The 24,085-nt window shown below is 48.0% G+C and overlaps 1 protein-coding gene across 1 annotated transcript in view; it reads right to left on the reverse strand.

Annotated features, from left to right (window-relative positions):
- The window catches only part of Dennd2a (DENN domain containing 2A), a 43,313-nt gene extending 24,927 nt beyond the window's left edge, over positions 1-18,386 (reverse strand). Inside the window, exons 1-6 of the mRNA XM_090333413.1 lie at positions 17,173-18,386; positions 8,651-8,775; positions 8,080-8,201; positions 3,533-3,727; positions 1,587-1,680; positions 1,268-1,318 (exon numbers count right to left, since the gene is read on the reverse strand). Coding sequence (XP_090189539.1) covers positions 1,268-1,318; positions 1,587-1,680; positions 3,533-3,727; positions 8,080-8,201; positions 8,651-8,775; positions 17,173-18,101 — 1,516 coding nt within the window. The 5' untranslated portion in view covers positions 18,102-18,386. The remainder of the gene's footprint in view (positions 1-1,267; positions 1,319-1,586; positions 1,681-3,532; positions 3,728-8,079; positions 8,202-8,650; positions 8,776-17,172) is intronic.
- Between the last annotated feature and the right edge of the window lie 5,699 nt (positions 18,387-24,085).

The raw sequence follows: 24,085 nt of genomic DNA on the forward strand, positions 1-24,085 counted from the left end.
AATTAGTAGAAAACTCTTTGTTTGGGACTATGGCCAAAGTCATGGGAGGAGCGCCCCTTAGGCTTGCATGGGGTGCCTGGGGTGGCAGGATCCTGCCAGGGTTTTGCGGTCTGGCCTCCAGGCAAAAGGCTGGGCAAGGCCCCATCTCCATCTGCCTTTTGGGGCAGGACTTGGCTCTATCTCCTCACTCCTCCAAGTCTTTCATTCTGTGTGAAGTGACAAAATCCAGAGCACCCAGCTTTGGGTGTGGAGCTTCCTTTTTTTTTTTTTTTGGTCAGTCAAGGGGCTTGAACTGGGGGCCTGGGTGCTGTCCCTCAGCTCTTCAGCTCAAGGTTACTGCCTTACCCCCTGAGCTACATCCCCACTTCCTGTTTTCTAGTGGTTAACTGGAGATAAGAGTCTTTGAAGCATCTTCAGATCTCAGCCTCCAGAGTAACTAGGATTACAGGCATGAGCCACCATGCCTCACTTGGGGTGGAGCTTTGTAAACATCCCTGTGACTCAACTGGCAGAGCTCTGGCTAACTGGGAGCTCAGGTTTACCTCCCGTGCCCAGTTCCAATGTAGTGACAATGGACTTGTTTCCTGCTAAGGGTGGCCCAGGGAGCCATGGGGAAGGTCACTGAGCAGGTAATTTCCAGATCTGAGGAATTCCAGCAAACTCACTAGTTCAGATGGGAGTCACTGAAGGTTAATTGGTCCCAAGAGGGGCCAATGATTCCCACCAGTTCATCTGGTGGGTGAGAAACCAGGGATCCTGGGGTCTGAAGAGACAGCCTCAAGAAGTGTGGCAGCAGGGTGACTATAGCAATTATGTATAAGTGTGTGCTAGTACTGGGCCTTGAACTCAAGACCCAGGTACTGTCCCTTAGCTTTTTTTTTTTTTTTGCACACGGCTAGTGCTCTACCACTTGGGCAACAGCTCTACTTTTTAGTTTTTAATTGGAGACACAAGCCTCACAGATTTATCTGCCCAGACTGGCTTTGGACGGAGATCCCCAGCGCTGAGCTCCTGAGTTGCGAGGATTACAGGTGTGAGCCACTGGTACTCAGCCCTGTTCACAGCCAACCTGGATCTCCACAGCCGTGTGTGGCTGGGTGACAGCTCCTTGTTGTCATGCCTGCATACCCTTTGGGCCCCATCCAAGTCTTCTCAGACACTTGTGCAAACCTGGCCGGGACAAGTCTGTCCCTCACACTAGGGAGGATGGAGTATCTGAGGCCTCCCATTCCCAGGCATGTGCCTTCATGCCAACTGCTCTCCTTACCTTTCAGCTTCTCCTCCGTGTCGCTGTCAGACTCGCTGTTCTCATCTGTCACTATGCCAATTGAACAAAGAAGAGGCGAATGTGAGTTTTGCAGTGCAGGAAACAGACCACAATGCCTACTCAGATGGGATGCTTTGTCATCTAGTTAGATATAATGGACAAACTCTGTTCCCCAACACAGGAAAGTTGTGGCCCTGGGCAGGCTGGGGGAAGGAGCATGCAGTACCCAGGCCGAGTTTCTGGCATTGAGCATTTTGTCTAGAAAAGGATGTTTTCCAGTGCTGGGGGAAGGAGGGATGGAGGCCTCCAGGGCTTCTACCTTTTCCTGAGTTGCTCTCTGTGGACTGGGACAGCCTCTTTACCCGTTTCTTTCCTCTCCGGGCTTCATAAATGGCATTGATTCTCAACACCAGCTGTCAGACATGAGGAGAAAAGCCCAGATCAGCGGCCCGTCCCTGTGACACTCCTTCTGTCCTAGGATGAAGCAGTTCTGGGGGCGGGGGGAAGAGAGGACGTGCTTCCCACTGCCTTTTTTTTTTTTTTGCCGGTCCTGGGCTTGAGCTCAGGGCCTGAGCGCTGTCCTTGGACTTTCTCAAGGCTAGAGCTCTACCACTTGAGCCTCAGCACCACTTCCGACTTTTTTCTATGTATGTGGTACCGAGGAATCGAACCTGGGTCTTCATGCATGCTAGGCAAGCACTTTAACCACTAGGCCAAACTCCCGGCCCTGCCTCCGAAATCTTTTATTCGCTTTCTTCAGCCACAATGATGGGTGGCTGTGGTATAAAAATGCTAATGTGGGGACTAGTGGTACAGTGCTTGCCTAGCACGCACGAAGACCAGGGTTTGATTCCTCAGTACCACATACATTGACAAAGCCAGAAATTGTGGTGTGGCACAAGTGGTAGAGCTCTAGCCTTGAGAAAACCCAAGGACAGTACTCAGGCCCTGAGTTCAAGGCCCAGAACTGGCAAAAAAAAAAGTCTCATAGCCTTTCCTGCTCAGGCTAGCTTTGAACTGTAATCCTCACATCTCAGCCTTGTGAACAGCTAGGATAACAGGCATGAGCCACCGGCATCCAGGCTTATTCCAGCTTTTTGCTGGAATCTCCTGGTCTTTTCTACCTAGGATGACTTTGAATCTCAGTCTCCTGAGTGTTTATCCAACCATGGCAAGAAGGAAATGAGAGGATGCCAGTGCACACAGACCTGGGCCACGAGTGAGACCCCACGTCAAAAATAACCAGGGTGAGCTGGGCACTCGTGGCTCACACCTGTAATCCTAGCTACTCAGGAGGCTGAGATCTGAGGACTGTTGTGCAAAGCCAGCCCCAGCAGGCAAGTCATTGAGACTTTTTATCTCTAATTAATCACCAAAAGCCATGATTGCATGATTGGACCTGTGGCTCAAGAGATCGAGTGCTAGCCAAAAAAAAAAAAAAAGCTAAGGGACAAAGCCCAGGCCCTGAGTTCAACCCCAAAAAGGCAACACACACACACACACACACACACACACACACACACACACACACACACACACACACACAATACGGGGTAAAAAGGGCTGGAAGCATAATTCAAGTCCTAGCAAGCACAAAGCCCTGAGCCCTGAGTCCAAATCCAGTACAGCAGGGAGAGGGCGAGGGCAAGGGTGCGGGCAAGGGAGAGAGAGAGGGAGAAGAGGGAGAGGGAGAAAAAGAAGGAGAGGTAGAGAGAAGAGAAAGAGAAAGAGAAAGAGGGAGAGGGAGAAGGAGAGAGAGAGGAGAGAGAGAGAGAGAGAGAGAGAGAGAGAGAGAGAGAGAGAGAGAGAGAGAGAGAGAGAGAGAGACTAGCACCCTAGCATTACAGGGTTGAAAGTGAGTAAAAGGACACATAAGGACTTCCAAGCCACGTTTTACCATTTGTATGACAGAGAGCCAGGAAGTGTGTTTTGGCAAGTTCTGCCTGGAGCACAGGCTGGCACCTGCCTGTGCAATGGGCACTGGGAAGTCTCAGGTGAAGGGGTGATGGGTGGAAGTCTATTTTTTGAGGACAGGAAGAAGGAATTGGCCTTTGAGGATAGACACTGGCTGCTCTGGCAGGAGAAGAGCAATGGGAGTGAGAAGTAAGAGGGATGGAGGAGGTAGGACCAATAGGACAGAGGCTGCCTGCTGGCTCTACGCCCCACTTGGGGAAAGGGGCAGGGTGGGGTGTGTCTCTGCCTGGCTTCCACTGCAGAGGGGGAAGGGGCATGCAGCTGGGGACACATGTTGGCTGCAAGCGTTACCTTGGGGATCTTCTTCTTCCTCCTACCATTCTGTTGTTCTCCCAGGTTAAAGAAGGTGTCATCAGGGCTGGAGGGCGTGGAGGGGGGGCTGGTTTTGGAAGGGGACCCAGTTCCATCCCGACTCAGTTTCCTAGCATCCAGGAGCTTGAAATTCCTCCTCTCAGAATTTTGCCGGAAAAAAGGTTTGGACAATGTCTATGACGTGAGGAAAAGAAAACCAGGGCAGTGAGTGAATCCAGGAATGTAACTGGCCCTGCCAGGTGACACATGGGACAGAAGCGGGCAGGTCTGGGCTCCCAGGGTAAACCGAATTTGTCCATTCTAACCTTTCCATGGTAGAAAATGGGTGTGATAAATCCCTCTTCAGACAGGCGGCAAGCCACCTACCTAGCTCCCTTTCCTGGCTTTAGAGATGAGGCTTTCTGATAATGTAAGGCATAGCTACTGGCTCAAGGTCTGGCTTGGCTCCTGGGCTGGCTCCCTGGGTCATCCTTGTTTGTTATCCTTACCTGGGCCTCAACATCCTATTTCTTTTTTCTTTATGATTATCAATCCTGGAGCTTGAACTCAGAGCCTGGGCACTATCCCAGAGCTTTTTTTGGGTCTTGGAGCTTGAGCTGAGCATGGGGGCTGTCTCTGAGCTCTTCAGCTCAAGGCTACCACCTTATCCCTGAGCATGGACATTGTCCTTGAGTTCTTCAGCTCTACCCTTGAGCCAAGCTCCAAGCCCTACTTCCCGTTTTTCTAGAGGTTAATTGGAGATAAGAGTCTCACTGACTTTAGTGCCTGGGCTGGCTTTGAACCATGATCCTCAGATCTCAGCCTCCTGAGTAGCTAGCACTACCAGTAGTGCATTTATCCTATCTTAAGTTCTGTTGGTATAGGTCTATTTTGCTCTAGCAAGTTCTGCATTCTTGGTTGGCTTCAAGTATTACGGAGTGAAAAATTTAGAAGCTTTTCTTGGTCAAGATCTTCAGGAGTGAAGATGCTTAGCTGTCATGGCTCAGTGAGGAGGGAGAAGGAGGCTTTCAGGGGAGGAAGGGCCAACCACTCTTGGCTTCCTGACCACTCTGAAGGAACAGCGACAGCCTTCTTAAGAAAGGCCTAACTCCCTCTGCAGTGAAACCTAATTCTTTTCCACATTGAAATCTATCAAATTACTGGCCACTGGCAAGCCTCTGTTTTCATCAGAGATTTAGATTGTACTAGTGTTTGCTTAGAGGATATTTGACCTATGAAAAGATGTGAGAGGCAGAATCAAAACATGGCACACAGCTTCATAAAGAATGCCAAGAGGCCTGACACAGCCATGTGTGGGCTGCATCACCCAGTGTCCACTGCAGGAGAACGGCGTTCTAGGGATATCCCAGAGCACCCCAGTAAGCCACCACATATCCAGGCATTGCTGGTGAAGGGGTGGAATTTCCCTGGCGTCTTGCTTGATAAAAGAGGAGGAACAAGTGCACTGAGAGGCAGCACATTCCCACTTGGTCTACGGTATAGCCTGAGACCAGACTTCATTGAGAAAGAACAAATCCAACTATGGCTGAGACAGAGGGCTTCAGACCAGAGATGAGATCCAGGCACAGGTGGCTCACTCCTGTAATCCTTGCTACTCAGGAGGCCAAGATCAGAGGATTATGGTTTGAAGCCAGCTTGGGCAGACAAAGCCTCCAGATTCTTATTCCCTGTTAATTAGCTAAAAGCCAGAAATAGAGGTATGGTTCAAGTGGCAGTATACCAATCTTGAACATAAAAGATGAGCTGGGCACCTGTAATCCTAGCTACTCAGGAGGCTGAGATCTGAGGATCACGGTTCAAAGCCAGCCTGGGCACTAAGTGTCCATGAGACCCTTATCTCCAATTAACCATCAGAAAACTGGACGTGGTGCTGTAGCCTTGAACTGAAGAACTCAGGGGCAACACCCAGGCTCAGAGTTCAAGTCCTGAGTTCAAGCCCCTGTATAAGCATAAAAGTTAAAAAGAAAAGAATCTCTGTGGCTTCTCAGAGGGAGCCAGACTAAAGCCCAGGCAAATTAACTCTTCTGTGTGTGTGTGTGTGTGTGTGTGTGTGTGTGTGTGTGTGTGTGTGTGTGTGTGTACGTGTGTGTGATCCTATGGCTTGAGTTTAGGGCCTGAGCACTGTCTTTTAGCCTTTTCTCTCAAGGTTAGCTCTCTACCACTTGAGCTACAGCTTCACTTCTGGCTTTTTGATGATTCATTGGAGAAAAGAGTCTCATAAAGCTGGGTGTGATGGCTCACACCTATAATCGTAGCTACTCAGGAAGCTGAGATCTGAGGATGGGATTCAAAGCCAGCCCATGCACTAAAGTCTGTGAGACTCTTATCTCCAATTAACAACTAGAAAAGTGCAAGTGGTACTGTGGCTCCAGGGGTAGGGTGGTAGCCTTGAGCTGAGGAGCTCAGGGATAGCGCCCAGGCCCAGAGTTCAAGCCCCACAACTGATCTCCCCCCTCAAAAAAAAGTCTCATGAATTTTCCTGCCCGGGCTGGTTTCAGATAACAATCCTCAAGTCTCAGCTTCCTGAGTAGCTAGGATTACAGCCGTGAGCCTCTGACTCCCAGCTCACCAGCTCTTCTTATCTGAATGGGGTCCATGTGTGGGAAAAACATCAATGACAACACAACAGTGTATCTAAAACCAGCCCAGGTTTCCTTTATCTCATAGTTACTGAAATATTCCCTGGGCTGGACTGAGTAGAGGCATGGTAGGGAAAGAGTAGTGAGAGAAGGTGCAGGCTCCTTCTCAGGAGCTGGAGAGAGTTGTGTTCACAAGTTCAGCATCCATCCCCAACCCCATCTGTTCCTGTCTGAGGGGATTCTGTCCAACCCACCTTTCCTCTCCACCCACACCACACAAATCAGCATCCCGAGATGGCTCAGGGCCTTGGCTGGCAGGGGAGGTGGATGCTGAAAGCCTGTTTCAGTGACTTGGAAGGTCCCAGCTGCAGTCCAGCTGTGGCAGATGTTCAATGAATATTTGATGAGCCAAATGAGGAAGTGGTGGAGTCTGCAGCTGTCCCTTAGAAGCAGGGCGCAAGCAGACACCCAGATGTGGGACAATGGAGCAAAGCATGCCCACACAGGCCCTGGTCCAGACTGCTGAGAGAATTAGTGGCAACCACATAGGTGCCTTGGTCAGAGTCCACCGCCCGCCCCCCCCTTCCCGCTATGGGACAGCAGGATCAAGGTGGTGACATGTTGAACTGTTCTGGAAGCAGAGGCACTAGCTTTTCTCTGCCTGGCAGCTGACTGTCTTTCTCAGAAGCCAGTGCACTGACTCCACAGAGGGACCAAAGGGGACTTACCATTCAAGCTTTCTGTGGCAGGTTGGGGTCCCTTGTTGCTGAGCCTGATGCCTATAGGCATCCCGGCATTTTGGTTTCTGTTGGAACCCAGTCTCCCCCATAACTCTATCCATATTCTTTTGGGTGCCAATATTGAGTCTTGCATTCAATGGCTGGGCACTGTCCCTTGCTGTGTGTGTGTGTGTGTGTTTGCCAGTCTTGGGAAGGCTAGTACCCTACCACTTGAGCCGCAGAGCCACTTCTAGCCTTTTCTGTTTATGAGGATTGAACCCAGGGCTTCATGCATCCTAGGTGAGAATTCTCCACTGAGCCACATTCCCAGCCCAACTTTGCTTTTTTTTTTTTTTTTTTTTTTTTGCTAAAGGTTGGTATTTTACCACTTGAGTCACTTGCAGTTTTTTGGTGCTTAATTGGGAGTTAAGAGTCTCACGTGCTGGGTGCAGTGGCTCATGCCAGTAATCCTAGATACTCAGGAGGCCAAGATCTGAGGGTCAAGGTTCAAAGCTAGCCCGGACACAAAAGGACCTGAGAGTCTTATCTCCAATTAACCTCTAGAAAAATGGGAAGTGGGGTTTGGCTCAAGCGTAAGGTGGTAGCCTTGAGCTGAAGAGCTCAGGGACAGTGCCCAGGCTGAGCTCAAGCCCCATGACCCACCACCACCACAACAACAAAAAAGTCTCAGGGCCAGGAGTTTGGCCTAGTAGTAGAGTGCTTGCCTAGCATGCGCAAAGACCCAGGTTCGACTCCTCAGTACCACATACATAGGAAAAAAAAAAAAAAGCTGGAAGTGGTGCTGAGGCTCAGGTGGTAGAGCTGTATCTAGCCTTGAGGGACAGTGCTCAGGCCCTGAGTTCAAGCCCAGGACTGGCAAAAAAAAAAAAAAAGTCTCACAGATTTCTCTGCACAGGCTGGTTTTGAACTGGGATCCTCAGATCTCAACCTTGGCAGTAGGTAGGATTACAGGTGTGAGTCACCAGTGCTGGGCTCACATCTTTATTCTTAGCTATTGGGCGGCTGAGGTCAGGAGGGTCATGGTTTGAGGCCAGACAAGGCAGAAGTTTCATGGTATTTTAGAAGGCTTGGTTGAGCAGGCAGGGTGCTGGAGAAGTAGAGGTGAGGATCAGTCAGGTAGAGAATGAGGCTGGTGGGAAACTGTGGAGGCCAAGTGCCGGGTCCCCCTTTTGTGTCCCCCCACCTGTGGCTCCCTGGAGGCTCATACCTTGGTAGTTGTGTCAGGGATGGAAGAGGTGGGAGACACAGGGAAGGTGAGGGCGCACTTCTTGCCCAGGCAGCGGCCGTGTAGCTCGATGTCTTCATAAGGGTTCTCCTTCATTGGCGGATCTGCGGCCATACGCATGGGGTAAGGCACCTGGGAAGTTTCCCTTCGCAGGGCTAGAGGCCTCTCCATCTTGGCCTCCTCTGCATTAGTTCCTACAGGACGTTTACTGTTTTGGCTAGCCACTAGCCTTTCTCTTGGCAATGCACCCTGAGTTTCATTGGGGTGACTCTATTTCCCTACTTGTAGGCACACAAGATTAACCCCACTTCTGGACTCTGGGCTTCGGCTCTTGTGAGGAGATCTGGATTTGGGGAGAGGCTTGCAGTCCTGGGACCCAGGCTGGCCTGGCCCATAGCTGCTGAGAATGGAGTTAACCAGGAAATGAGAAACAGAGAAAGAAGCGGGGTGTAGGTGATTCATGCCTGTAACCCTAGTTACGTAAGAATCTGAGATCTGAGGATCAGGGTTCAGAGCCATCCGAGGCTCCTAGGCAGGCATTTGGGCCTCTTACCTAGAATGTCCTCATAGACGTTTTCCTCAGAGAAAGTGCGTGTGAGCCCCAGCTTGGCCTGGGCGTACCAGTCCACCCTGCTCTCAGAGGACGTCTGCAGCAAGTCTTCAAACTCATAGGACTTCCTGCACAGGGCATCATGGGAAGCAACAGAGAACTTGAATCAAATTAGGGTGGATCAGAGAATTCATGGATTTTTTTTTTTTTGGTTGTGGGACTTGAACTCTGGGCCTGGGCATTGTCCCTGAGCTCTTCAGCTCAAGGCTACCCCTGGAGCCATAGCGCCACTTCTGGTTTTCTAGTGGTTAATTGAAGATAAGAATCTCAGGAACTTTAGTGCTTGGGCTAGCTTTGAACCATGATCCTCAGATCTCAGCCTCCTGAGTAGCTAGGATTACAGGAGTGAGCTACCTGTGCCAATACATTTATTGAACTTTTACCTCAAAGAATCTGTATTCAGCCGGGTGCCAGTGGCTCATGCCTATAATCCTAGCTACTAAGGAGGCTGAGATCTGAGGACTGTAGTTCAAAGCCAGCCTGGACAGGAAAGTCTGTGAGACTTTTATTTCCAACTAACCACCAAAAATAAAATTGAAAGACGTCGAGCACTAGCCTTGAGGAGAGAATGCACATGAGCACTCCACACACACGTACTACACAAGCACATACAGTCCAGTAAATAAAAATAAGCAACAGTAGTGAAACATGGAGCTGCCACCTCAGGCCTGAGGGGTGGTGAGTAATTTCTCTGCATTTCTATTTTCCTGGCCTTTGAAGACTGCCTACTGTTTATGGAACATACATTGTTTCTGAGAGATATAGAAAGAGTCCTGAGGATGAGAAGTATTCCCTCTGCTCCCCTCCTTTCCCTTTTCTTTCTATTTGTGCCAGTGTGAGGGCTTGAACCTGGGGCCTGGGCTTAGCATTTTGCAAGGTTGACAGTGAACCACTTACACCACAGATCCACCTCTAGCCTTTTTTTGATTAACTGGAAATAAGAATCTCATGGGGCTGGGACTATGGCCTAGTGGGGCTTGCCTAGCATGTATGAAGCCCTGGGTTCGATTCCTCTGTACCACATACACAGAAAAAGCCAGAAGTGGTGCTTGTGGCTCAAGTGGTAGATTGCTAGCCTTGAGAAAGCTCAAGGACAGTGCCCAGGTCCTGAGTTCAAGCCCTAGAACTGGGGGAAAAAAAAAAAAGGAATCTCATGCTCATGGACTTTTCTTCCCTGGCTGGCTTTGAACTGTAACGCTCACACGGCAGCTGAGTACCTAGGATTACATGCATGAGCCACCAGCCTGAGAACTTTCTTTGCTTCTCCTGAAGCAGAGAACAAGGCAGACTCCACGGAAAGACCCTATTCTGAAGCGCACAGCCACTGCATTCCCCACTCCAGCCTTTTCCTTCCCTCTCTCTTGGCCCTTCTCCAAAGCAACTACAACTTTCCCCCTGGCTGAGGGATACCAACCCTGGCCCCTGCTCCATGTCCAAGCGGATTTGTCAGGAATGCATTGAGGACGGGTATGGCTCTTGGCTCTGAGGAATCTGGGTAGATATGCTTGTCTGCCTGCTTGGGACGGGATGCATCCCATGCCGGGCCTAGATCCTTTCTTTTACTCCCTCTTCCTGGTCTGGGATCCAGATGGTCACAGTTTTCCCGTGGCTTAGAGTCACAACTCCTCTCAAGTCCTTTGTTCACACGTGCTAGGCAGTAAATCACTAACTGACTAGCTAGCCATACATAGTGTCTGCTTCCTCATCCACACCCCCAGGTCCCGCCATGGCCTTTCTAGTGGCTCTGGGATTAAAACACATCTGGGTGGCCTCTGTACACAGATGGAAATCCTGATGTGTGAAAAAAGAAAAAAGCCATGTTCTCATAAGTTTGTCCAAAGGGTTGGGCATGATAACATATGCCTGTAATCCCAGCTATGGAAGGAACATAAGAAAATTGTGGGGCCGAGTTTGGCATAGTGGTAGAGCGCTTGCATGAACACCTGGGTTTGATTCCTTAGTGTAACATCTATACAAAAAAGCAGAAGTGGTGCTGTGGCTCAAGTGGTAGAGCTCTAGGCTTAATAAATCCTAAGGACAGTGTTTAGGCCCTGAGTTCAGTCCCTAGGACTGGCAAAAAAAAAAAAAAAAAAAAAGAAAACAGGTTCCAGGTATGAAAGTGAGAAAGCCTATCTGTGAAACAAAGTAGTAGAGTAAATTGACAAGAGGCAGCCCCACAAAAAAGAATCCCCCCCCCCATACACAAGAAGAACAAGAAATGTTAGCGATGCCTGTTAATAGTGCTATTAATTAACTATGCAGCAACTGCTTTCTGTGGAACATGAACTGGGCCACAGTGTTATGCCCAGCTACCAGTTTCTGCTCAGAGAGCCTGCTCTAGAAAAGGACAGCGAGTGACAAGCAAACAGTACACACGGTGGGAAAAGGCCAAGCTGCTGCAAGTGAGATCAAGGAGGACTTGAGTTAGGTTGGGATCCCACAGAGAAGGCCTGGAAAGAAAGTCACCAAGGACTCAAGGATCAAAAGGCTCAACCAAATCCCAGTTCAAAGCCAGCCTGGGTAGGAATGTCCATGAGACTCAATTTCAATTAACAATCCAAAAGCCTAAAGCGATGGAGTCCGAGCCTTGAGCTAAAAAAAAAAAAAAAAAAAAAGCTAAGCAGCAGTACCCAGGCCCTGAGTTCAAGTCCCAGGACTGGAACAAAACAAAACTCAAAAGGCTCAGCTGAAGGAAGGTTGCTGTGAGACAGGAAAGGTGTGTGCATAGATCCCAAGGCTGCGGAGGGCTTGGTGTTTTTGAGGGAACAGAGACACAGATGTCATGCGATTGAGGCTGGACAGGGGAGGGGAATGGAGAGGAATGTGAACTGTGCAGATACCACTGGCCCACCTGCCAATCTCAGGGGAGCCTGGGCACCTCTGCTCAGTGTGTGTTCCCTATGCTCTCTGCTGGAGGCTTTCCTTCACTCCTTAAAATGTACAGGTCATCACCCCATTCTTGAAAAACTGACCTTTGTAGCTAGCTGCATTTCCCACCTTTTATGACAAAAGCTCTCTTTCTTTGGGCCAGTACTAGGGCTTGAACTCAAGGCCCCATACTCTTGTTTCACTGTTTTTGCTCAAAACTGGTACTTTATCACTGGAGCCACACAACACTTCAGGCATTTTTCTGGTTCATTAGGGGGGAGTCTCTTGGGTTTATCTGCTTAGGCTGGTTTTGAACCAAGATCCTCAGATCTCAGCCTCCTGAGCAGCTAGGATTGCAGGGGTGAGCTCCTGGTGCCTGGCTCTGAAAGGTTTCTCAAATAGCAACTCACTTCTGTGTTGAAGTTTTGTTAGCCACTTGCAATAGATGGAAACGATCTCTAAATCTCTCACTCTGTATCAAAATCCACCCCAAATTTACCAAAGAACTAGAAGACCTAATACTTTAAATCTACTACAGAAAAAAACCAGAAAAATCCCTTGAAATGATCAACTCAGTCTTATTCTCTGAAAAGGATTCCAACTGTTCAGAAAACAAGAATAGAAATTAACAAATGAGATGAGATCAGATGAAAAAAGGTTTGTGCTGGGTGCTGGTGGCTCATGCCTGTAACCCTAGCTACTCAGAAGGCTTGAGATCAGAGGATTGCAATTCAGAGCCAGCCAAGGCAGGAAAGTCTATGAGACTCTTACCTCTAATTAACTACAAGAAAACTGGGAGTGGTGCTGTGGTTCAAGTGGTAAAGTGCTAGCCTCAAGCTGAAGAGCTTGGGACAGCATCCAGGCCAAGAGTTCAAGCCCCATGATCAACCAAAAAGAAAAGAAAAGGTAAATGGATATATGTGAATGGTATATATGTGAAATGAAATATTACATAGCCAGAAACAAAAATAAAATCCTGTCACTTGGGGAAAACAAAGACACAACTGGAGAATATCATCCAGAGCAAGACAAGCAGAGCACAAAAACCCAATTAACATATGTGCTTGCCTATATATGGAAGCTGGATCTAAGGGACAATATATATATATATATATATATATATATATATATATATATACCTGCTCACATACACAGAACATAATTCTAACTACAGGATTATGAGGAAGGATGGGGAGAAGAGGAGAGGGAAAAAGAAAGATGGAGGATGAATCATTTAAAAATTCAGTAAACTAACTGATATGTTTCTATGACATACAAACCGTTAGGCTAATTTTGATTAAGTTCTAAAAACTAAGTCCCAGAGAATGTAATTAGAGATTCCCTCCTTGAACAATTGTTTGTTAAACTTGTCATTTAAAATATGATGTAAACATATGCCATATAATTAATGATTGTTGTTCTTAAGGTACTATGTTATCTCTCATCACTTCTACTGTCCCTTGGTTATCTCATATTGTTACACTATCTCACTTTGTTACCTGATATATCGGATATATTTGTATTTGGTTATCTGAAATTGGATAGGGAACAGGGGAAAACAATATGAGGGGTGGGGAGGGGGGAAGGGAAATGGGGACCAAGACATGTGAAAGGGTATCAATGTGTGGGAAGTAAGGCACCATTTATCTGGCAAATATCATGTAACCCTTCTATTAATTACAATAAAAATATATTTTAAAAAATTCAGTAAACTATGTATGAAGATGGCACAAAAAGCCTCACCCCCACGAAAGCTGCTGCTCAACAGTGGGTTGTGGAGATGAGAAGAGAAGTCAACGGACACAGGTGTACTTTGAGCAGAACATGCTATATACATGGCTAAAATATCAGAGTGAAACCCCTTGGTGTAATTAATACATATGGGGAAAAAAAGTACAGTAAAGTAAAAGCAGCTGAGATGGCGGCAGCACCAGGAGGGAGAGGAGATAAGAACAGGTGGATGAGGGTATTGGTGCATGCATCATGAAAACTGCTGACATTGCATTAAGAAGTGGAAAGTGATAGGATGAGACTGATTGGGATAGATTATACACATGCATGACAAAAGTATCACACTAACCTCTACCCCTTGTGCGACTGAGATATACTACTTCTTTCTTTCTTTCTTTCTTTTTTTTTTTTTTTGCCAGTCATGGCCTGGGTAATGTCCCTGAGCTTCTTTTGCTCAAGGCTAGCACTCTAGCCACTAGGCCACCTAGCCCTAATTTTTTTTGGGGGGGGAGGGGGGTCATGGGGCTTGAGCTTGGCCTGGGCGCTGTCCCTGAGCTTTTAAGGCTACTACCCTACCCTTGAGTCAAGCCCCACTTCCTGTTTTCCAGAGGTCAATTGAAGATAAGAGTCTCAGGTGTTCAGCTGGCTTTTGAACCTGGATCCTCAGATCTCAGCCTCCTGAGTAACTAGGATTACAGGTGTGAGCCACCCTAATTTTTTTTTTGCCAGTTCTGGGCTTGAGCTCAGGGCCTGAGCACTGTCCTTGGACTTTCTCAAGGCTAGAGTTTTACCACTTGAGCCTCAGCACCATTTCCAGCTTTTTTCTATGTATGTGGTACCGAGGAATCGAACCTGGGTCTTTGTGCATGCAAGGCAAGCACTCTATCACTAGGCCAAACTCCCGGCCCCTAATTTTTTTTTTAAACTATTGGATCAGGCACTAGTGGCTCACACCTAAAATCTTAGCTGCTCAGGAGGCTTTGATTTGAACAGTATAGTTTAAAGCTATCTTGGGTAGGAAAGTCAGTGAGACTCTTATACCTACCAAAAAGCTGGAAGTAAAGCTATGGCTCAAGTGGTAGAGCAATAACCTTGAGCAAAAAAAAAAAAGCTCAGGGACAGTGCCCAGGCCCTGAGTTCAAGCCCCAGACCTAGCACAAAAATCAAGGGAAAAGGCAAAACAAAAAGAAATTAATAAAACTACATTTTTTTTCTCTAGTTGAGGGTGTGAATCCACTACTGAGTTGTTGCTGGGGCACTGATGAAAAGAGACTGAATGATGTCTGCAAGGCTCATAGCCCAGCTGTGTAACTCAAAACCCTCTACCCCTCACCCTTAACCATCTTCCTTCTGCCTGGGTGTGGCTCCCCTGGCACACGCCACAGCCATAGTCAGATCTGGGTTGAGCCCACTGTCTTTTAAATTTTTTCCTTAAGAGGCAGGATCACAATAAAACGCATACTTTTTTTTCCTTCATATATAGTTTCTTTCTTTCTTTTTTTTTTGTAATATGCACATCTTGCCCTAATCATCTTCATGGTACTATTTTAAACAAAATGCCAAACTTAAAGCCAACGTTCTTAAAACACAGCTGATGCACTCATATTTTATTCAAACGTAGCCAAGAAAAATTCCGGGTTTTTTTTGAAACGAATAACTAAATAACTGCAGCTGATTATAAAGAAAATGCTGGACAATTGAGACAAGTGGATGATGGCTAAGAGAAAAAAGGAAGACTGGGAAGGAAAGCTCCAATATCTTAGAGCCAGTCTGCAAGGAAGAGCCTGAGAGCTCAGCAGTTAAGCAGTCAGGAAGCTGAGCCTACCAAGTTTGGAAAGGATTTAGAACTAGAAAGGGAAGGTTGATTAAGATAAGCTCATCAGACTGGGGACTGGGGGTTTGGCCTAGTGGTAGAGTGCTTGCCTAGCATGCATGAAGTCCCAGGTTCAATTCCTCGGTACCACATACATAGAAAAAAGCCGGAAATGGTGCTGAGACTCAAGTGGCAGTGCCCTAGCCTTGAAGAAAAAGCCCAAGAACAGTGTCTCTGAGTTCAAGCTCCAGGCCAAAAAAAAAAAAAAAGAGTAGAAGGACTTAGCTGGTCTTGGTTGGCTCATGCTTGTAATCCTAGCTACTTGGAAGTTGAGATATGATCTGGCTCAAAGCTAGTCTGAACAGGAAAGTCCATGAGAGTCCTAAATCTACAAAAAAAAAAAAAATCTGGAAGTAGAGCAGTGGCTCAAATGGTAGAATGCTAACCTTGAGCGACAGAAATTCAAATTCAGGGAAAGTATAAGGCACACACAAGTATAAGGACTTGCCAAGGCATGGAGACAGAAGAGTCTGGTCCTGACTCTTAGGTGGGCTTCTTAGCATGGAGAAGGAGAGGAAAATGGAGTGAGAGGAGCCAGAGAAGAAGACTAATATGTAAGGAAAGATAGTGCTTTAACTACCAGGAGAGACCACATCTGAAAATGACAGAACTCATGGTGGCTCATGCCTGGAAACTTAAGTTGGATGCTGGAAGATTCCAAATTAATCAATCAATCGCAGGGCTGGGGATGTGGCATAGTGCTAGTGGAATGAAACTCTGTGTTCAATTCCTCAGCCCCACATAAACAGAAAAGGCACTGTCTCTCAAGCGGTAGAGTGCTAGTTTTAAGCAAAAGCAGCTCGGGGCCAGCACCCAGTCCCCGAGTTACCAGGACTGGCAAAACAAACAACAAGAACAACAGCCTGTAACTCTAGCTACTCAAGAGGCTGAGACCTGAGGATCAAGGTTCAGAGCCAGCCTGGCACAAAAGGGCCTGAGACTCTTATCTCCAATTAACTTCTAGAAAAAGGAGAGTGGGGTTTGGTACAAGGGTAGGGCAGTAGCCTTGAGCCTTGAGCTGAGGGACAGCGCCCAGGCTGAGTTAAAAAATAAAAAAAGAAAGACTGAAAGGATGGCTCAAGCTTGAACAGGTTGTAGGAAGCCTGGGGCAACTGTAGTTTTTGGATGAACGAGGCGAGTCATGAAGCACTCCAGGAGACGGAAAGAAGCAGAGATGAGCTCTTAGGATTCTGCTTGAAATCTGGATTTGACATCAGTTATCAAACCTACCAACATATTACACATGGACGAGGGATTGCGTTTCAGAGTGGGGAAGAAAATCCTTTTCAGAGCACACATTGTATTTTCTAGCAATAGCCTGATTTTTATTTAACATGTTATTTTAGTTTTTGTTTGTGTTGGTACTAGGACTTAAAATTCAGGCCTGGGTCCTGTCCCTCAGCTCTTTTTTTGTTGTTGGTCATGAGACTTGAACTCTGGGCCTGGGCATTGTCTCTGAGCTCTTCAGCTCAAGGCTACCGCCCTACTCCTTGAGCCATAGTGCCACGTGATTAATTGGGAATAAGAGCCTCACGGACTTTTTAGTGCCTGGGCTGGCTTTGAACCATGATCCTCAGATCTCAGCTTCCTGAGTAGATAGGATTACATCACGCCTGGCTCCCTGAGCTCTTTTGCTCAAGTCTGGCGCTCTACATCTGAACCACAGCTCCACTTCTGGCTTTTGTTTGTTTGTTTTTGTGGTTATTTGGAAATAAGAGTCTCACAAACTTTCCTGTTCAGGTTGGCTTTGAACCATGATCCTCTGTTCTCAGCCTCCTGAGTAGTTAGAATTACAGGCATAAACTATAGGTACAGGACCAAAGAGTGATCCTTAAAATCAAATACTCCTTTTTGAATGAGAACAAACACACAGAACCATTTCCAGACTAATCAACAAGCTGCCTTGTGCCAGGAATATTATGTTTAACAACAGGAACACCAATTTAATGCAGCAGCCAGGTCACAAGGCCACACACTGCCCAGCGGCACCTACCTGTGGTCAGCGCTGGGTCTCTGCCTCCCTGTCCACAGTCTTCTGTTCACTGAGGCAGGAGGGGGAGATGAGGGCAGGGGTGGAGGAGGCAGGGAGGGCAGAGGAGGCAGGCTCCTTTTCTCTTTCCTGAAGCCTGGGCCTGGGTGTTGCTCCTTGTCCCCCTCTCCTGCATGTTTGAACGTTCTCCGAGGTTTGGGCAGGGGGTTGATGAAGGGCTTTGGAAGGGTGCCTTCGTAGCCCTGACATGTGCTCTCTAGGCCTTTCTTGTCCTCCGAGGTCTCCAGGGCCAGTTCTCTGCCCTCCAGATTCAAGGGATGGCGGCCCCTAAGCCGGGCATCTGAACGACCCCCGATCCCAGGAGAATCAGAGAGGGGAGACCCCTCCTCCGCCTTGTCAGGCAGGCAATGTGGAGAGTAACAGGTTCCTGGCAACTGGGGATCCAAGCCGGCCGAACCATCCTTTAAAGCCTGCTCCAGTCTCTTGACCTGCTTCAGCACAGAGTGGTGGTTGCTTTGAAAGTGGGGTTTGCCAACCCGTGCCTCCCGGCCTCGACCCTGGCTGGCGTCCCCATCAGTCTGGCCCAGGTCTGTGTCAGGACCTCTCCATCTCACTGTCCTGCAGTCAGTCTCCGGGCTCTCTGAGTGAGGCTTTAGTTCATTCCTAGTATCGGAAAGGCGAGTTCTCCCCCCCTCGTCCCCTTGGTCCATCGTGGAGGGAGCCAGATTCTCCTCCGACCCCTCAACCCCACTGCCCAGTGCCGTGGGGGGCTCCTTCTTGCCTTCCCACTCAGATATCTTGTCCTTTATGCTCAGGGGCTTGGGCTGGGCCCCAGCTCGGGAGCAGGGGCGGGGGGGCCTCCCCGGCCTGCCAGCCTCTCGGGGGCTGAGCACTGCCGTGGGGCTTCCAGTGATCATGCTTGAGCTGAACATGGCCGTGCTGGCCCCGTGTGCGGTTGTAGGGGCTGAAGGAGGACTCTCGATTGATCGGGATCCGGGAAAGGCCTGAAGGATCTACGTGGCTGCCTTCCAGGGCCTTCTCCAGCCTCTGGATCTTCCACCTTGACCCTGGACCAGAAAGACAAACAGCAAACAGCAGGTGAGAGGTTCTCAGCCCTGTTCTTTTTCCTTTTTTTTTTTTTTTGCCAGTCCTAGGGCTTGAACTCAAGGCCTGGGTGCTGTCCTTGAGCTTCCTGAGTAGCTACAATTACAGGTGTAAGCCACTGGCATCTGGCCCATTTCTCTTTTACTGGGGGTTCAAAAGGAAAAACTTGAAGTTTCTGCTCCACTGGGAGCCTTGGAAATTATGTGATCTGGCCCTGTGGAAACTACACAGGAAGCCAGGCGTGGTAGCTCACACCTGTAATCCTAGCTACTCAGGAGACTGAGATCTCAGGATCAAGGTTCAAAGCCAGAGCCGGGCACAAAAGAACCTGAGACTCTTATCTCCAATTAACTCCTAGAAAAATGGGAAGTGAGCCTTGGCTCAAGGGTAGAGCTGTAGCCTTGAGCTGAAGAGCTCAGGGACAATGCCTAGGCCCAGGGGTAGGGTGGTAGCCTTGAGCTGAAGAGCTCAGGGACAGCACCCAGGCCAAGTTCAAGCCCTATAACCCACAAATAAAAAAGAAAAAAGAAAGAAACTACACAGGAAACTCAAAGCTCAAGATTTTTCACAGCAACATAAACATCAATACAAGATAAGAGCACATAACGAACAGCTCTTGCAGAATAAAATGTCCCCATCCCTACAAGAGAGGACAGGCATGTAAAATTGTGACAACTAGGGTTACTGCATGCTTGGTGACAGCTGATAATAGAATAGGAATTATCAGGGCCAGGAGTTTGGCCTAGTGGTAGAATACTTGCCTAGCATGCACAAAGACCCGGGTTCGACTCCCCCAGACTGGCAAAAAAAAAAAAAAAAAAAAAAAGAAAGAAAGAAAGAAAGAAAAAAAGAATATGAACCATCAATGTCATGTATGCTATTAGATAATTCTGTACAGCAGATAAATACATGAGCTTGAACTCAGGGCCTAGGCGCTATTCCTTACCTTTTTCACTGATGGCTGGTGTTCTACCACTTGAGCCACAGCTTCACATTTCACCTTTTTTTTTTGGGGGGGGGGGTTGCTAATTCTGGGGCTTGAGCTAAGGGCCCAAGTACTGTCCTTGGGCTTTCTCAGAGCTCTACCACTTGAGCCAGAGCACCATTTCTGGCTTTTTCTATGCATGTGATACTAAGGAATAAAACCTGGGTCTTCATGCTTGCTAAGCAGGCTCTCTATCCCTAGGCCAAATTCCGGCCCCACATTTCACTTTTTGATGGTAAACTGGAATAAGTGTCATGGAGTTCCCCTTCTGGGCTAGATTCAAACTGTGATCATCAGCTCTATGAGTCCTGAGAATCAACAGTTTCAGATGTGAGCTACTAGTGCCTGTGAGCTTCTTTTCTCAAAGTAAGAACTCTACGACCCTTCTACAGACTAGAACTTTCTTTCTTTTTTTTTTTTTTTTTTGCCAGTCCTGGGCTTGAGCTCAGGGCCTGAGCACTGTCCTTGGACTTTCTCAAGGCTAGAGCTCTACCACTTGAGCCTCAGCACCACTTCTGGCTTTTTTCTATGTATGTGGTACCGAGGAATCGAACCCGGGTCTTCATGCAGGCTAGGCAAGCACTTTAACCACTAGGCCTAACTCCCGGCCAATAACAGATGCTTTTTTTTTTGGAACTTTCTTAATTATAACTTTTTTTGGGGGAGAGGAGGTGGGCAGTCTTGGGGACTCTGTGCTTACTAGGTGCACTGAGCCATGGCCCCTACCCTCTCAGCCTTCATTATAATTCTTGACCTAACAGATAGTATTACTGTGACCGTTAGAATTACTGCCAAAAATCCAAAACCCCTTGTGCTATTTCAAGGCTGCTGAGCTGGGACTGAGGGGGGAAGGAGGCCTTGCTGGACAGCCTTCTTGGCTTTCTGAGCCCATGCAAGATGGGTGAGGGCAGGGTAGCCATATCTTTATGTAACTCCAAGGATAGAATACCTTATCCAAGCAGTTCCTGTGCCCAAGAGGGTGCACAGCTCCTGTTTCCAGGAATCTACAGAGGGAAAGTCTGCCTTGTGGGGCAGACTGTGGTCAGTAACAGAGAGAAGGCTCCATTTGGGAGGAGAAGAAGGCTTGTCAGGTTTGGCCTAGCGGTGGAGTGCTTGCCTAGCATGCACGAAGGCTTGGGTTCCATTCCTTGGTACCTTGAGAAAGTCCAAGGACAGTACCCAGGCCCTGAGCTCAAGCCCAGGACTGGCAAAAAAAAAAAGAAAGTGCTAGCTTTTTGCTCAAGGCTGCTACTCCACTACTTCCAGGTTTTGTCTGATTCATTGGAAATCAGAGTCTTATGGGCTTTCTTCAAGGGCTGGCTTTGAACCACCAACCTCAGATCTCAACCTTCTGAGTAGCTAGGGTTATCAGTATGAGTCACTAGTGCCCAGCTGGGAAGGCTAATCTTGTAGACATATATAGCTATATAGTTGCAGATTTGGGGCTCAAGGATGAGTAAATAGCTGTGAATCCTAGTAGGGAAACACTAAACCCTGGCCTGGAAGGCAGCTTGAGGATCTGGCCTATGGTGGCTGTGAGAAGCCAGACCCCAGTGCAGAGCATTTTGGTCCCACATCTTGAGAGGTTGATGAGAACAACACTTCCTTAGTTCAGGAAGAATGGTGATGGAGGAGGAAGGGTGATGGGGAAAGAACCAATAGGAGCCTCATTATCATCTATGCAGGGAGAGAGGGGCCTCTTACCTGTCAGCCAATCTGGAGCTCAGGTTTGCGCTCTGGTTGCGGTTGCCCTGGGCTGGCCTGTGCACGGTCATCATGTCAGCACGAGAAGCTCCAGATGGCCTGGGGGACAGGGGTGCACACTCAAGTGAGCCATGTCAGCTCTGCCTCAGAGGAGCGCATCCAGGCCCCAGCCCCACAGGATTCCTGACAGCTTCTATGCAGGGGCGCACGGGAGGGGCACTGTTTGCAAACCCTGCCCCAGGAGGAGGAGGGCACTATCCTGAGCCACACCCCAGATTCAGACTCAGAGCCCTGGCCTCTCCCTTTATAGATACCCTTTTGCAAAAGTCAACAACAATTAAAATTCCTTCTTATCTACTGGGGATTCTTTCAAGGTCTCCAGAGGGAGCCCTCCAAAAGATTTATACCTGAGTATCTACAATGACAGTTAACCTGTAAATCAGACATCTGAGCCAGGCATTGGTGGCTCAGGCCTATAATCCTAGCTACTCAGGAGGGTGAGATCTGAAGATGGGGGTTCAAAGCCAGGTCTGGCAGGAAAGGGTATGAGACTTTTTTTTTTTTTGCCAGCCCTGGGCCTTGAATTCAGGGCCTGGGCACCGTCCTTGGGTTTTTTCATGGCTAGAGCTCTACCACTTGAGCCACAGCACCATTTCTGGCTTTTTTTCTATGTACGTGGTACTGAAGAATTGAACCTGGGTCCCGGTGTATGCTAAGCAAGCACTCTACCTCTAGGCTAAACTCCCGGCCTGAGACTTTTTTTAGAGGTTAATTGGAGATAAAGAGTCTCAGGTCCTTTTGTGCCAGGGCTAGCTTTGAACCATGATCCTCAGATCTCAGCCTCCTGAGTAGCTAGGATTACAGGCATGAGCCACACAAGGCTATGAGATTCTTATCTCCAATTAACCTCCTAAAAACCAGAAGTGGCACTGTGGCTCCAAGCAGTAGAGCACTAGTCTGGAGCAAAAAAAGTTCAGGGACAGTGTCAAGGCCCTGCATTCAAGCCCTATAACTACCACCACTACCACACAATACAGCAGTGCACATTCTGCGGCAGATCTATGTTGTAATGGAGGCTAACTCCTGAGAGAAGCCAGGTCCTAGCGTTGGCCCATCTATCTATGATGGAGGTAAGCCTGAAAGGCCTTTCAGGGACAGGAAGGAACTCATTGTCTCATAATGCCCAGCACAGATGAAGCTTCTGGAGCCATTCCATGTGGCTGGGCCCACAGACACCGCCCTTCTGTTCATATCTGGCAGAGTCACACTGGACACCAGGCAGCGCTGCCCCTCCCGCCAGCATGCACTGGCTCCGACCAAGCCCATACCAACCAGTCCTATTCTATGGCAGTCAGAACTGCCTCCACTTCCCTGGCTCAGGCTGGCACCTCCATTATGCCAGTACCAGGTGCCAGGAGGCATACAGGATGCTCCAGGCCACTGAAAGATGAGCCCAGGCTCTGTCTTGGTTCCCCGAAGAATGAGAACCCATTGTGGTGAATGCACAGAGAGCCATGGGTGGCCTCAGAGGTACCATACCCAAGGTGGCCTTTACTCACACAAAATGGTACTAAGTGATCTTAGGTAGCAAAGAAAGTCCCTGTACTAAAGCCACCACTCCAAGCCAGATGCCGGTGGCTTACATCTGTAATCCAGGTACTCTGGATGCTGAGGACTGAGGATGGAGAGTCAAAGCTAGCCTAGGGAAAAATTAAAGAGACTCTTCTCCCCGATTAACTACCTCGCTTACCCCCAAAAGGGCCAGAAGTGAAGCCCTCACTAAGGGGGAAAGCACCCAGGACCTGAGTTCAAGCCCCATTATCAGAACAAAAATTAATAAATAAAACCATCACTCCAGGAAGACCACATTCTGAAAGCAAGTCAAGTAGGCTTTAGAAATTGGAAATGAGGGCTGGGAGTTTGGCCTAGTGGTTAAAGTGCTTGCCTAGCATGCGCGAAGACCAGGTTCCATTCCTTGGTACCACATACATACCAAAAAGCCGGAAGTGGTGCTGAGGCTCAAGTGGTAGAGCTCTAGCCTTGAGAAAGTCCAAGGACAGTGCTCAGGCCCTGAGCTCAAGCCCAGGACTGGCAAAAAAAAAAAAAAAAAAAATTGGAAATGAGGGCCGGGAGTTGGCCTAGCAGCAGAGTGCTTGCCTAGCATGCATAAAGACCCATGTTGAATTCCTTGGTACCACATACATAGAAAAAAGCCAGAAGTGGTACTGAGTCTCAAGTGGTAGGGCTCTAGTCTTGAGAAAGTCCAAGGACAGTGCGCAGGCCCTGAGCTCAAGCCCAGGACTGGCAAAAACAAAAAGAAAAAGAAATGGGAAATGAGGGTCACAAAAGCCCCCTATCTTTGTGGCCAGCTACCACCACTTGTGAATTCATGGAGATACTGAAGAAGTTGCTCCTCTCTGACTTTTCTGTTTTGTATCTGATGAGTAAACACTGTAAATTAGGTGACAAGCCTAGCCCCATGTTCTACCTGGAGGTCCTCAATAACTTCAATGACTGGGACAAATTTTATTATCATTCTACAGGCCTGGGAGAGAAAGAGAGAGCCATTTCCCTGACGGTGGTACACGGTGGAGCTGTTCCAGTTACCTAGCAACCTGCTCAGATTCCTGAGCAGGTTGGTCTGGCCTGGAACTTGCATTTTTATTTATTTATTTATTTATTTATTTATTTATTTATTTATGCCAGTCCTGGGGCTTGAACTCAGGCCCCGGGCTCTGGCTGGGTATCTATAATCCTATATAATGCCTACAATCCTACCTACTCAGGAGGCTGAGATCTGAGGACCACAGTTCAAGGCCAGGCTGGACAGCAAAGTCTGAGAATCTTAGCTCCAATTAACCACCAGAAAACTGGAAGTATTGCTGTAACCTCAAAGTGGTATAGAGTGCTGGCCTGGAGCAAAAAGAGCTCAGGGACCTGAGCCCCGTGTCTAACAAAAAAAAAAAAAAGAAAAAAGAAAAAAAGAAAAAGAAAAGAAAAAAGATTTGACTGAACCATACTGTTTTAATTAAACAAACGCTTCTGCTATAACTGAAGAGCCTGAAGTGTAGATAATAATAGAGACCACTTTCTGGTATGCCACACATGGGAATTTATGCTCTG

This window comes from Megascapheus bottae, chromosome 5 (genome assembly GCF_031878675.1).
Source record: "Megascapheus bottae isolate mThoBot1 chromosome 5, mThoBot2.hap1, whole genome shotgun sequence".
NCBI lineage: Eukaryota > Metazoa > Chordata > Mammalia > Rodentia > Geomyidae > Megascapheus > Megascapheus bottae.